The sequence below is a fragment of the Rhinopithecus roxellana genome, chromosome 5, assembly GCF_007565055.1.
Source record: "Rhinopithecus roxellana isolate Shanxi Qingling chromosome 5, ASM756505v1, whole genome shotgun sequence".
NCBI lineage: Eukaryota > Metazoa > Chordata > Mammalia > Primates > Cercopithecidae > Rhinopithecus > Rhinopithecus roxellana.
In genome coordinates, this window is record NC_044553.1 from 1,485,867 (window position 1) to 1,499,613 (window position 13,747).

General features: G+C 41.6%; 2 gene segments (V, D, J or C); both read left to right on the forward strand.

Moving 5' to 3' along the window:
• The first annotated feature begins 5,063 nt into the window (after positions 1 to 5,063).
• LOC115897616 lies at positions 5,064 to 5,568 on the forward strand. The segment is given in 2 exon segments: positions 5,064 to 5,142; positions 5,246 to 5,568. Coding segments are annotated over 2 exon segments (369 nt in total).
• Positions 5,569 to 12,388: 6,820 nt separating this feature from the next.
• LOC115897456 lies at positions 12,389 to 12,885 on the forward strand. The segment is given in 2 exon segments: positions 12,389 to 12,487; positions 12,569 to 12,885. Coding segments are annotated over 2 exon segments (363 nt in total).
• The last annotated feature ends 862 nt before the right edge of the window (positions 12,886 to 13,747 follow it).

The window sequence follows — 13,747 nt, forward strand, 5'->3', positions numbered from 1 at the left end:
AAAATAAAAACTTGTGATCTCAGTTCATTATATCATGAGGGGGAAGCAACCTAAAGGATGATCCATGCAAGAAACTGATTTTCCTTTCATTCCTAAGAAAATAGCTAGAAATGAAAATTTAAATATTTTCACAGATAGTTATAATTTGTTTGTCGTTTAAATATGTAGTGCAGGAGAACTACTTGATTTTCTATTTCCCTGTATGCTTCTTTTTCATTACAACATGTAAATTTTCATATAATCCCCTTTCCCCTCTTTCCAGCTTTTTCCCTTTATATATTGAAAGCCCTAAAAATCGTCTTTGGGGAGCAGCACTGAACACACAGTTTTTGTGATTACTTTTATTTTTCTCCCAGGCATTCCCTGAGTTTGGCAAAATTAATTTTAATTTGACTGACATATCTCTCAGAAACCCTTGGTTTACACTAGAAAAAAAACAAACTCAGGAGCCAATTACTGTAAAACTCAGCCATATCACTGTGTGTGTATATGTGCATGTCTGTGTGTGTGTTCATGTGTGTTTTAATTTTTGTGAGCTTTGGGCCATGTAGTTCTCTCTGTGGAGATACCATTTGGTGTGATTTTGAATAGAGAATTCTAAAATAAACAAGAGGCTCCTAAGAATTCTCTTAAAGTTTCTGGACTTTCATTGTCTTTGCATCTGACAGTCCCAGGAAAGAGACTGTCTAGTGGTTTCCTAGAATCTGTGCTTGGGCTCTCACTGCAGTTTACTGGGTATAGTAATGACAAGTCACTGTTTCAAGAGACAATTTTAAAATCATTAGATGCTGCTGAAAGAGCATTGTGAACCAGGGGACAGCCCCTTCATTCTTGGAGAGCGACATTGGGAGAATATGCTCTGTGAGCCCAAACAGCACCCTCCCCTGCAGGGTGACGGCAGAGCTGCAGGGCAGGCCCAGAACCCACTCAACACAGATGTCAACCCTGGAGCTGCTGCAGAAGAGTCTGAGGATAAAATTTTTCCAGTACCTGAATTACACTTATTTCAAAACACAAATGCTATTAAAACATTAAAATAAGTAATGTCCAGGCAAAGTAGCTTACACATATAATCTGAGAAATTTGAGAGGCTGAGGTGGGAAGATTATGTGAACCCAGGAGTTTGAGATCATCCTGTGAAAAACAGTGAGGCCTCATCTTTATTTTTGAAAATAAAAATAAAATAAAACATAAATAATTTAGCAAAATCTATGATGTGTCTTTGCATATCCCATCATACTTGGAGCGTTTACCTAACCCAATGAGTTGATGAGGATCCAGTTTGAAGGGAGAAAATTTTAGAATTTTCAGAAATCTTAATAGTTGGAAGATGTAGAAGAAACAGAGTTTATCAATTCAATGTGTGCAAATATTGAGAGACACACTCATGCCAGGAGTTCAACCTGCAAAAGGCAAAACCAAAAAACGTTTGAGATTGTTAATGTTCCATCTGAAGGTGTGACCATTTTGAGGACTGTGCCTGGTGAGAGTTTGTTTCTCTATTAGAGGAGTTCTGTACTCATGAAGTTCTGGACATGCCAGGGACAAATATCAGTAAACAAACATCAGAACTTGAACCTCAACTTCCCACTGTTGCATTCTCCACGTGTCATCTCTCTGTTATTTCTCATGCTATATCAGGTCTTTAGCTATAAAATATTCTGCCTAGTTAACATGTAAATAGCTTGAAGTCTACAGAGTTAAATACGTATAGGATTTTCTCCTGTTTTTCCCAGTTGTTCCCTCCCACAGCTCCAATATTTTCCACTGTTTTCATCACCTTCTAGATCTGCTGCCATGCCCTGCAGATTAAGGATTTGATTCCACAACAGAGAGGAGGTGAATTTCGATGGAACTTCAGTGAGAACCTCAGTTTTTATCCCATTTCCTCTAGGGCTCCACCAGCACCTCTGGAATAATGGTTTCAGTGGTGATCCCTGCAGGGTGAATCCTTAGTTCTGTAGTGCTGATGGGGGGGTGGGTCTGAATGCAGTTCAGAAGTATGGGCTTACCTTCTCTCTCAGACAGACACTTTGGGAAAGGAGGATTTTTCTGACTGTCCCCATTCTATGACAAAGGGATTCAATTGGATAGGAATGCTGATAAAAGAAAACCTTGGGAGGGGGGAGGGATTGCATTGGGAGTTATACATGATATAAATAATGAATTGATGGGTGCTGACGAGTTGATGGGTGCAGCACACCAACATGGCACAAGTATACATATGTAACAAACCTGCACATTATGCACATGTACCCTAGACCTTAAAGTATAATAATAATAATAATAATAATAATAATAATAATAAAGAAAACCTTAAGCCAAATTAAGTTTAAAGGAATTTAATTGAGCAATGCATGATTTGTGAATTGGGCAGCCACCAGAATTACAGCACATTCAAAGAGACTTCAGGGCAGCCACGTGGTGGAGAAAGATTTATAGATTTTTGAAAATGATGTCGAGACATCAGAAGTGAGGAACAGAAACAGCTGGGTTGCTTACAGGATGATGTTTGTCTCATTTAAACACAGTTTGAACACTCAAGAGTGTATGAGTGGTTGAGCTGTGGCTGCTGGAATTGGCCAAGTCTCAGCTATAGTTACAAGTGCACACTCGTAAGTTAGGTGTTCAATCTTGTCCACCTATTCAGGTAGGTTACAGTTTGTTCACAAGGACTCAAACATAGAAGTACGGAGTCCTTCTCAGGCCATAGTTAATTTACTTTATCAATACCGTTCTTTATGTGATTCCTGATATTTTTTTTCTTTTTCTTTTTTTTCTTTTTTCTTTTTTTTTGAGTAGGGGAATGGTTCTGTCACCCAGGCTGGAGTGCAGTGGCGCGATCTCGACTCACTGCAAGCTCCACCTCCCAGGTTCCCGCCATTCTCCTGCCTCAGCCTCCCGAGTAGCTGGGACTACAGGCGCCGCCACCTCACCTGGCTAATTTTTTGTATTTTTAGTAGAGACGGGGTTTCGCATTGTTAGCCAGGACTGTCTCGATCTGCTGACCTCGTGATCCACCCGCCTGGGCCTCCCAAAGTGCTGGGATTACAGGCGTGAGCCACCGCGCCCGGCCGGTTCCTGAGAATTTCACACGACAAGAAATTTACCACACTGGAACTTAAACGATCCAACACATGTTTGTAGCTTTATCTTGTAAGAGGCTACATTTCATATGGCAGCCTCGGCCTCAGTTTAGCTAACACTATGGCTTTGTTTGTCTCTACAAGAACTTGTTTCTCCCAAGGTTTCCTTGATTGTGAAAGGAAAATAAATCTTTGGGTGCCCCATATCACTAAGCCAAAGGGAAAAGTCAAGCTAAAAATGGTTTGGGGCAAACCCACCTCCCATTCTTTCCCTAAAATGACAGCTGCTCACGTTTTTAAAAGCTACATACCTCCTTCAAAATTTGACCACAAGGAAGAAAATCCTTGTGGACCAAGGACAGACCGTGTTTTTCTGCTCACGTAAGTCAAATGCACATCTCATTGCTCCATTTGCTCTGTTGTTTCGCTAAGCCAGACGAAGGCCTATGTGACTATTCCTGTAAATTGTACATTCAGTTAAAGGCTAATCAGAAACTCAAAAGAATGCAATCATTTGTCTCATACCTACCTATGACCTAGAAACTCTCCCCCCAACTTCAATATGTCCTGCCTTTTTCAACTAAATCAATATACATCTTACATGTATTAATTAATATCTCGTGTCTCCCTAAATTGTATAAAACCAAGCTGTGCCCCACAACCTTGGGCACATATGTCAGGACTCCCTGAGGCTGTGTCATGGGCATGTCCTTAATCTTGGAAAAATGAACTTACTAAATCTATTGAGATTAGTCTCAGATTCTCTTTGGTTTACAGATTCATTTCTTATCTCATAACTTCAGTTATCTGAAATATTAAAGTTGCCAAATAGAACATTCTTCTGTTTATCTGTTATTGTTGTTGCAAAAATAAGTATATTTATAAAATTTATATATAATTTATCATTTTTGTACATGACCGAATTGAGTAGCAGCTTTATTAGTAAGACCCAGTGTAATGAAAAATTCAAATATCAATTAGCATCTTAATAGAAAAACAAATTATGCTACATTTGTTTGCTGAAATGCTCCCCATTATTTATAAAAAATAAACACATACAACATAAAATGGTTTAATTCTTAGTATTTCTATTGATAAAAATAAGCCAGATACATGAGTATATACTATATTATTTTATTCTTATAAATTATAGAAAATAAAAACTAGTCTAAAGAAACGTGAAAACATCAGTAGTTTTATAAAGAAATGGTAGAAAAAGGGAAGGAGAATAATAAAAATAAATAAAAGATCAAGAGGAATGCTGACGGAAGTCGACTTGTCATCTTCAAAACAGATTTTTTTTTCAAAGTTTACTATTGCACAGGTTAAATATATGAATTTTATCATCTGTCAATTAAAACTCGTAAAATTTATTACAAGTAACAACTGAAACTTTAGACAAAAGAGGGATGATAGGAAGGAACAAATAGATTTGTTAAATGTCAGACACACCAAAAATTTATCTGTCTGACCACTAGATATCTCTGTAGTTTTTGGTAAATGCAGCAACTCTGTCCAAGAGTTGGTTCAGAGAGCAATTGAGGCCAGCTGTGATGAGCATAGGCCCAGATACTAGGACTCATTGATGCCAGATATAAGCCCTTAGACACATACCTAGACCCTCCATGTGTGGGTTCACTTTTACATCTGTAAATAAAGAATGCACTGACTCCTACATAACATAATCTATACACATAGGTAAAAATAACAAAAAGTATGATAGCTGTTAAATGTTTACACAGAGCAATATCACAATAAGACAGATTTTTCCCAAATGCAATCATTGCCATAAAAATCCCAAAGGATGCGCTCATCTGCTCTGGGCCCTGCCCTCTCCTCAGGTGTCCAACCCCAGAGCTTGCTATATAGTAGGAGATATGCAAATAGGTCCCTCCCTCTGCTGATGAAAAGCAGCCCAGCCCTGACCCTGCAGCTCTGGGAGAGGAGCCCCAGCCTTGGGATTCCCAGGTGTTTCATTCAGTGATCAGGACTGAACACACAGGACTCACCATGGAGTTTGTGCTGAGCTGGGTTTTCCTTGTTGCCATATTAGAAGGTGATTCATGGAGAACTAGAGATATTGAGTGTGAGTGGACATGAATGAGAGAAACAGTGAATATGTGTGGCAATTTCTGATCATGGTGTCTCTGTGTTTGCAGGTGTCCAGTGTGAGGTGCAACTGACGGAGTCTGGGGGAGGTTTGGTACAGCCTGATGGTTCCCTGAGACTGTCCTGTGCAGCCTCTGGATTCACCTTCAGTAGCTATGCTATGCAGTGGGTTCACCAGGCTCCAGGGAAGGGTCTGGAGTGGGTATCAGCTATTGGTCCTGGTGGTGACACATACTATGCAGACGCCGTGAAGGGCAGATTCACCATCTCCAGAGACAACACCAAGAACTCCTTGTATCTTCAAATGAACAGCCTGAGAGCCGAGGACACGGCTGTGTATTACTGTGCAAGAGACACAGTGAGGGGAAATTAATGTGAGCCCAGACACAAACCTCCCTGCACGGATGCTGGAGGAAATAAGCTGCAGGGGGCGCTCAGGAGTCACTGATTAGCGCCAGCCCCAGAGGCAGGTGCACACTGAGGCTGATTTCGTGTCAGGATGTGGGACTTCATCTTTTACCATTTCTCTAGGGAATCTCTTTAAATTCAGAATTCTGTGCTTACCAGTGTCATCGCTACATATTTTTAAATGATTATTTTAATATGAGAACCTATTCCCATATGCACAAAATGCAGATTGATGCTTATAGAGATGAAAAGTCCTCAACCATGGTCACCAGGATCAGAATCCTGAGGAATCTCAGGGTGCCTGGTGAGACTTCTCCAATCAGACTCAGGACAGAAGCCTCTCTGACTAAAACAGTCTTTAGGAATTTTGATCACAGCCATAGAGAGTCTAGATCATGGTCAGTGTCATGTAGAACCTCACAGGTTTCACGTCTGACCCTTTTCCTGACACTAAAGTATGCAAATCAGTATCAGCACTGATCTGGGGCCCCTTTTGCTCTTAGTCCATTCTATTTCTTTTTATTTGTTGTTGTTCTTCTTGCTTTTCCTTGTAGTGTTCCTGCTCCCCTATAAAGTGGGGATGTAGTTCATGCTGTCAAAGCTCCAGGCCTCAAGTCCATTCCCTTCAGCTCAGGTGTGGCTCAGGCTGTGGCTCCTGCATCCATGTGGGAGAGGCTGATGGGACTTTCTTCTCTCCCATTGCTCAGCACCCTGCAGTGTGTTGTGTGGAGACTCACCTGGGAATGCAAGTGGCCAAGGGTAGTGAAGGGGATGAGCTTGTGTGGACAAAATGGGATGTGGATGTGAAATTTATCCTGTCCTGTGCAAACTACCACAGAGTCACCTTCCTCACCAGTAGTGTTAGAAAGAGGGTGTGAAAGTTTTCAGAATAAAAATGGAACCACTCGTGTTAACGCCCTGAAAAATGGAACTAGGAATGACTATGAAGGAAGTTTCTCATGCACATACTCCTGATAACAAGAACTACCATCAATGGATTCTGCTTAACCACAACCTTGGATAGAAGTCACTACAACCTTACAAAAATCACGACTACAAGGACATCTTCCCAGCAGATCACTGTTTAACCCTACACTGATGACAACCTTGGTATTGATTTTACAAGCACGGGAAAATCCTCTCAAAACAACTTACGTAACTCACCTCATTTTCACTTCAGAAACCTGTGGATTGACATCCTGGAGTCACTGCTGCATTGTTTTTAATGGTAATTAGCCCCCTTTACAATATTTGAGGCTGTTTCTCTCTGATGTCTCTGCTAAAACAATTTCCAAGTTGACAGCAGTAAAGAAGCTATTTAGGAAGATGTGATGGGAAGGCATTTTTAACATCCTGTTGAATGTTTCTGCCTACCACGTTAATTCCCTGTAATACTTTGCTGTATCTGCCTGTGATGAATCAGAGTATAATATTGAAGGTAAAATGGAAAACACATGGGCTTGTGATGAATCAAGTCATAGGGTGATAATGTGTGTGTCCTTGAGGAAGGAGACCATGGGTTGTAAGTTCTAGTGGGGGTACCTTTGGCAAAGGGAGTTCCTGAGTTTCTGAACATTATGCTACTTATAATTTAAGGTTGCAATTTATGATTTATTTTACTTAAATCTTTCCAGAAGATATTTGGCAGTAAGGACAGGGCAGAATTTATGTAATAGTGATGACTTAGAGAGTTATTTGCAATTGCTTCTGTAAGGTATGCACATTGCTCACTTGATACACAAGTTCAAATGTCACAGGTGGGAAACCAGGAATAAAGCAAATTTTCTGAACTGTCATGGGTTGTAGTTTTTGGCAAGGAAGTGTTTCATGTCAATCTGAAAATAAACAGACAACAATAAATCATATTCAGATCCACGGGGAGTCTGACCTCTGTCCCTCTCTCTTATAAGTACAAGGCTTTGCCACATCCAAAGTATTCTTTAGGCTCCAGGGTATGAAATGCTTTTGGACTGTGGAAGCTAACAGCTCTCCCCTCAGGCAGAGCTGAGGTATCTGGGGAATGCAGAGTTGTGTTCATGAAGAAGATGGCATTATTGTATCTTCTCCTGTGCCTAGAGACAGCTCCCCAGCGTGAGTGTCTCAGATGTCAGACATGGGTCTATGTGGTGAGTGCAGGTACATGTGACTGACAGGGATGGATTCTCCATGCACTCACATGCCCTGTCCCAGGAGCAGCTGCAGGAGTGGGCCCTGGACATGAAGACCTCACATTGATGCTCAGCCTCACCTGCAACTCTTTCTGGCCACTCCATCACAACCAGTCCTTACTACTGGACCTGGATCTGCCAGTTCTCAGGGAGGGGCTGCAATGGATAAAATACATTGCTAGTGGCGGTGGGAATCCATCTGTCTTGTGGAAAATGGCAGCATTTCCTTATTTATAAGGCGTAATAATGTTACATTGTGTACAAATACCACATTGTCTTTATCCATTTGTCCATTGACGAACACTTAGTTTTCATATCTTGGCTGTTGTGAATGGCACTGCAATAAGCATAGGAGAGCAGGTATCTTCACAAGGTGGTAATTTCATCTCCTTTGGGTATATTTCCCTAAGCTGGATCACTGGTCATATGGTATTTTTGTTTAATTTATTTAGAAGCCACCACACTGTTTGCATAATGGTAATGGTGAGAATCTAGAATGTCATAACCACTATGAAGAGCAGTTTTAGATTTGAGGTATAATCCAAAAACAGATAATGTTTATCATGGCTCTTCATATGAGGCTCTAATAAATCTAGTGGAAGTCTAGAAAGTTTTTCCCACCTTGGCCAAAGATGAGTTTTCCCCTAATTATCTTTGGTCAGAATATTGCAGAATGAGGGACGGAGTCTTTGGCAGGATTCAGGATGATTCATTAATAATAGTAATGACAGAGAAAAATAGAGAGATAGAGACATGCGGAGAAAGAAAGGAAGAAGGAAGGAAGAAAGAACGATAGAAAGAAAGAAAGAAAAAAAGAAAAGAAAGAGAGAGGAGAATATGAATCTCGTAAGAGGAAAATCTGCTGGATATCAGTGTTGGGTTTCAGTTATAGACACATCTGTATGAGCGAGGAACCATGCAGTCAAGCGAGGAGTGGAGAACATGTTCAATCCAAAAATCAGTGTATTCTCAGAGGCAACCCGTTGCCTCATCACATAGGTGGAGAATTTTGGAAACCAGTGAAGTGTGAGTTCACAATAGTGATGAAGCTCTCATGTTTCCATAAACTTTCATTAATATAGAAAGTACTTCTATAGATCACTCATGCACAAATATACAAGATGTGTTTTAGCTTTTACGGGTGTCTAGAGAAAAATAAGTGAGAAAAGTTTTCGTAGGTTACAGAGATCTGCTTAAGTTGAAGATCCCATAGGAGAGTGTCTTTGAGTGAATACTGGTGTATTAACTAAATAGGTCAAAAGTCCCTCGGTTGGAATAGCCTTCCAATTATGTCGATTTCTTTTATTCCTTCTTGAGCTGTGAAACATAAACCCAAGGATTGACTTACTGGAATTTGACTGCCTGCATTGATAAAATTTCTGATAAGGTTTCTTCTAATGAATTGAGAATTACTTTCCGGTTTTTCACTCCAGGAAATGAATTTTCACAAGGTTTCAGAACATCATGTTTCAGGTGCTTACTTAAACAGACTCTTCCTGGGGGCGGTCAGCTTTCTTCTAACCATGAGCCTATTTCTTCTGCAAAACCAGTCAGTTTGTGCCTCTCTTAAGAATTATGAAACTTTAAACTCAATGCACTGAAAATTGTGCCCCTGAATTAAATGTTGATTGGCACTGACATGAAGAGGCCACTCTTGTATAAGTGTCCTATGTTATGGGCTCAACATATCAGCTGGACTCAGAATCCTACATTGGATGCCTCTGACTGTGGCACTGAGCAGACTGACAATCCTCAGAGTCATCCATGAAAAAGAGAGTCCTGAGGTTCGTGGGGTTCTTGGATATATTCAGGTGAGTGGAGGGGAGATTGGGGGCTGCCAGCCATTTCAATAACAGTGGGAATTATTAGCATCTAAGTTTAAAGGTCTACATCATTCCAAACACCCTGATGACAGGCTGACGGAAGAAATCCAACCCCACAGCGGCTCCATAGCAACTCTTTAGTATAGTTGGTAGTGAGGCTGTTTCAGGAAAGAAATGTCCACTCAAGTGAATCAATGATGCTTCTCTGAGCTACAAGAAAACAGTTGTATTGGACCCACGTTTCTCTGAGTCAATGTGATGATTACCCTCAGTTGCTGCTCCAGTGAGTTTATAATGGGAATGTGGCAATTCAGATACGCCTGGCTGTGGGGTTTGTTATATGTAAATCTGAAACTACATAAACAAAGAGGGCAGTCTGACCGTATGAGGATGCAAAATCCTGGAGACCCCACACCCCACACTGTTGTGGTTTTTTGCATCCAGCAACCTCCAGGTTTTTTGTTTGTGAGACTTGCGATAGATTATTTCATGGCTAAGTCATCAAGAGACATAAACTCTGAGAAATCCACACAGAGAAACTGCTCCAGATAGAAGATCCAGGGGAAGGACCTTTCTAGCACTTATCCATGTAAGGGAAAGCAGTCCCATCTCAATTACAGACACCCTCACAGCAGGCTTCATTTATCATGAAATGGGGTTTTAAATAGCCAATAGGATAAGAATCCTGTAATGTTCCAGCCGGGAAAAGGGAAAGCAATCAGTTTTGACCTCTGGAGCTCTGTGTATAGGACAACTTCCAGAGAAAGAAGAGCACTGAATTATTAAGATCAATTGTAACTACATATACTTCCGGGGAAGCACAAATTAAGATAAAGGTGTGGAATGCACCAAGACTCCTTATCAGCGGAGGCGAACCGGGCAACTGAAAGAGATTGGCCCAGAGCGTAGGACAAGGACCAGAAGAGTGATCTGAAGCCTCTGACATCAACTCTGTAAAGACAAGGTCTTAGCAACTCCCGTATTGACTGCCGATTCTGTTACCATGGGCCATTTGCAGGATTCCTAGCTAAGGAAAAAGAAAAAAAAAAAAAAACTGCATGCCCTTCCCAAGTCTCCACTTGTATCCTGTTTGTCTTCGCTCTCTAGGACAAAAACATGGCATCAAGCTAGACCTAGTGTCAGTGAAGGAGGCACTTTCTACAGGCTACACACAGGGAAGAAGGGAAAATGTGTGTTATTGGACTAGGAGATACAGAGATGGCTTTCATCTGAATAGATCTACACCCGCAGGTATTCTCAGCTGCAACGTTCAACTACAAGAGCCTCACGAAGAAACACGACCCTGCCCAAACCCCTACAAGTTCTTGTATTCGCTGTGTCTCCACTGTGAATTTAGTGCATCTGGAGCTTCAGAGAACTGGCTCCCTCCTGTGTCCTAGAATCTTTTCTTTGGGTCTTTCTGCAGAATTCAACAGGTTTAGTTAGGCTAATCAATTGTTTCAAGAGATGGTGTTGGCAGCATATATTGTCGCTGAAAGAGTATTCTAAGCCAGGGCACAGTCACTTTATGCTGGACTAAAGACTTGGGAGAAAAGGTTTTGTGAGCCCTGACAGAAACCTCCTTGCAATGTAAGGGCTGGGCAGGGGGGGCACTCAGGAGCCATGCAGCACCGGGTCCAGCCCCAGAACAGGAGGCTGGGGAGGAGGTTTCCTCCCAAGGCCTCAGTTTTCCTTCATCAGAAAAAAAAAATCTAAAATAACTGTTCAACGAATTGCTGATATGCCTTCAAATATCCTGCTACAATGGAACAATTCATATAACTTAAGGCAGTAATAACTATTTTTTAAATTGGGCTTCTAGGATTAGAAATACCTTAATAGTGAGAATATGAAGAATAGGCATGATTTTACTAATTCAATGGGTACAGAATTGCAGGAGTCACTATATTCCTATGAACAAAAAATTCAGATTTCAGTGTTAAGTAATGTTGCCTACATTGTGTGAGTGACAGGGCAGTGGTAGATCTGAGAGTGTGGCAGGTGCACAAACCTAATGAGTCAGAAATCAATATGGAAAGATCAGGATCTCTGGATATGAACTGAAAGTCTGTAAATACTTCACAAAATACTAATAAACAGAGACGAATATAAAATCCATAATTATCCAAAACACAAATTCCTTGGAAGTTATTTTGGGAGCATGAGTTCATAAAGAACTCCAAACTCCTGTTTCAACTTCTGACTCTCGTTTCTGTGATATAAGAAAATCATCTCCAATTATGTACCTCAGGGCAATTCTGTAAACCCAGAGTGTTTCTGCTGAAGATCCTGGGGAATCAAGACACCAGGCGGGTGATGGGGACACTGTCTCAGGAGCGCCCAGCGGATCTCAGAGGAACCTGCTGGAGAGTCACCTGGAACATCCACAGTCAGTTTCTCAGGTCAACAGTGAGCTGTGCTGGTGCCTGAGGGGACCATGATGGGGCCAAGGCACGTGCTCAGTGTCATGGACAGTTATAGTCCCGAAATGATCAGATGGTCTTGATGCTAATGAAATATGGGATCAGAGTGAGGAGCGTAATCTGTGGGGACTTGTTCTTCAGTGAAAGGATCCTGTCCATGAATAGCAGTGGAGCAGGGCATGCATTTTCTCAAGCAGCATTAGGGCTTGGACCATCAGCATCCCACTCCTGCGTGGTGGATGGGTCATCTATCTTCTCTTTCTCATCCTCGATCAGGCTTTGAGGTATGAAATAATCTGTCTCATGAATATGCAAATAACCTTAGATCTACTGAGGTAAATATGGATACATCTGGGCCCTGAAAGCATCGCCCAACAGCCGCATCCCTTCTCTACAGAAGCCCCTGAGAGGAAAGCTCTTCACCATGGACTGGACCTGGACGATCTTCTGCTTGCTGGCAGTAGCTCCAGGTAAAGGGCCAACTAGTTCCAGGGCTGAGGAGGGGATTTTTTTCCAGTTTAGGGGACTGTCATTCTCTACTGTGTCCGCAGGTGCCCACTCCCAGGAGCAGCTGGTGCAGTCTGGGGCTGAGGTGAAGAAGCCTGGGGCCTCAGTGAAGGTCTCCTGCAAGGCTTCTGGATTCACCTTCGACAGCTCTGCTATCAGCTGGGTGCGACAGGCCCCTGGACAAGGGCTTGAGTGGATGGGAGTGATTATCCCTGTTGCTGGTATAACAAACTACGCACAGAAGTTCCAGGGCAGAGTCACGATTACCGCCGACACATCCACGAGCACAGCCTACATGGAGCTGAGCAGCCTGAGATCTGAGGACACGGCCATGTATTACTGTGCGGCAGACACAGTGTGAAAACCACATCCTCAGAGTGTCAGAAACCCTGAGGGAGGACTCAGCTGTGCTGGGCTGAGGAAATGTCAGGAGTTATTCAGTTTAAGACTGTTTAGAAAATGGGTTATATATTTGAGAACAACAGAAACACAGTCTAACTGTAAGAGAAATATTCCATTCAAGAGCCACCAGAGCCACCATATAAGCCAAATTGACAGAGTGGGAAAGGCCACACTCAATAAAGTTGATACAAGCATTCCATGAAGGTGCTACTGTGAACAGTTCAAATTAGATGCATAAATAATTTGGAGCAAGGTTATTTGATCATGTGTTAAGGGTAAGTATGATTCTTAAAAGGAGGCAAAATTGTCTTTCAAATGTTTCTGTCACTACTTACCATAAATTTTATTTTAGAGCAGTTTTAGGTTTGCAAAGAAATTGCACAGAAGGTGTGAGAATTCCCATGACTCCCTGCCCTGCACAGGCACAGCCTCCTCCACCATGACCATCCTGCACCACAAGCACAAATCAGTTACAATGGATGAGTCTACACAGACCCTTGGTTCTTTCTTTTTCTGATGATCCTCTAATATAACAAACCTAAATGATCTCGGAACACCCAGGTATTTTCAATGGCTTTCTAGAAGTGATGTTAGTCAGAGGGAAAGTGAGTTGAGGCTATTACTATTTGAGCACTTTCTTCCAAAATCCACAAAATATATATTAATTTGGAGTTTTTCTTACTTCTGGTTTACAATGCCCTTCCCAGAGAATAACATTTTTAACCTTTTAGTGAGGCTGGAAATTGAAAAAAAAAATTAAAAAAGAGAAATAAACTTTCCTGTATTAGGCTGACTTATCCCAGAGGCAGCAATAAGCACAA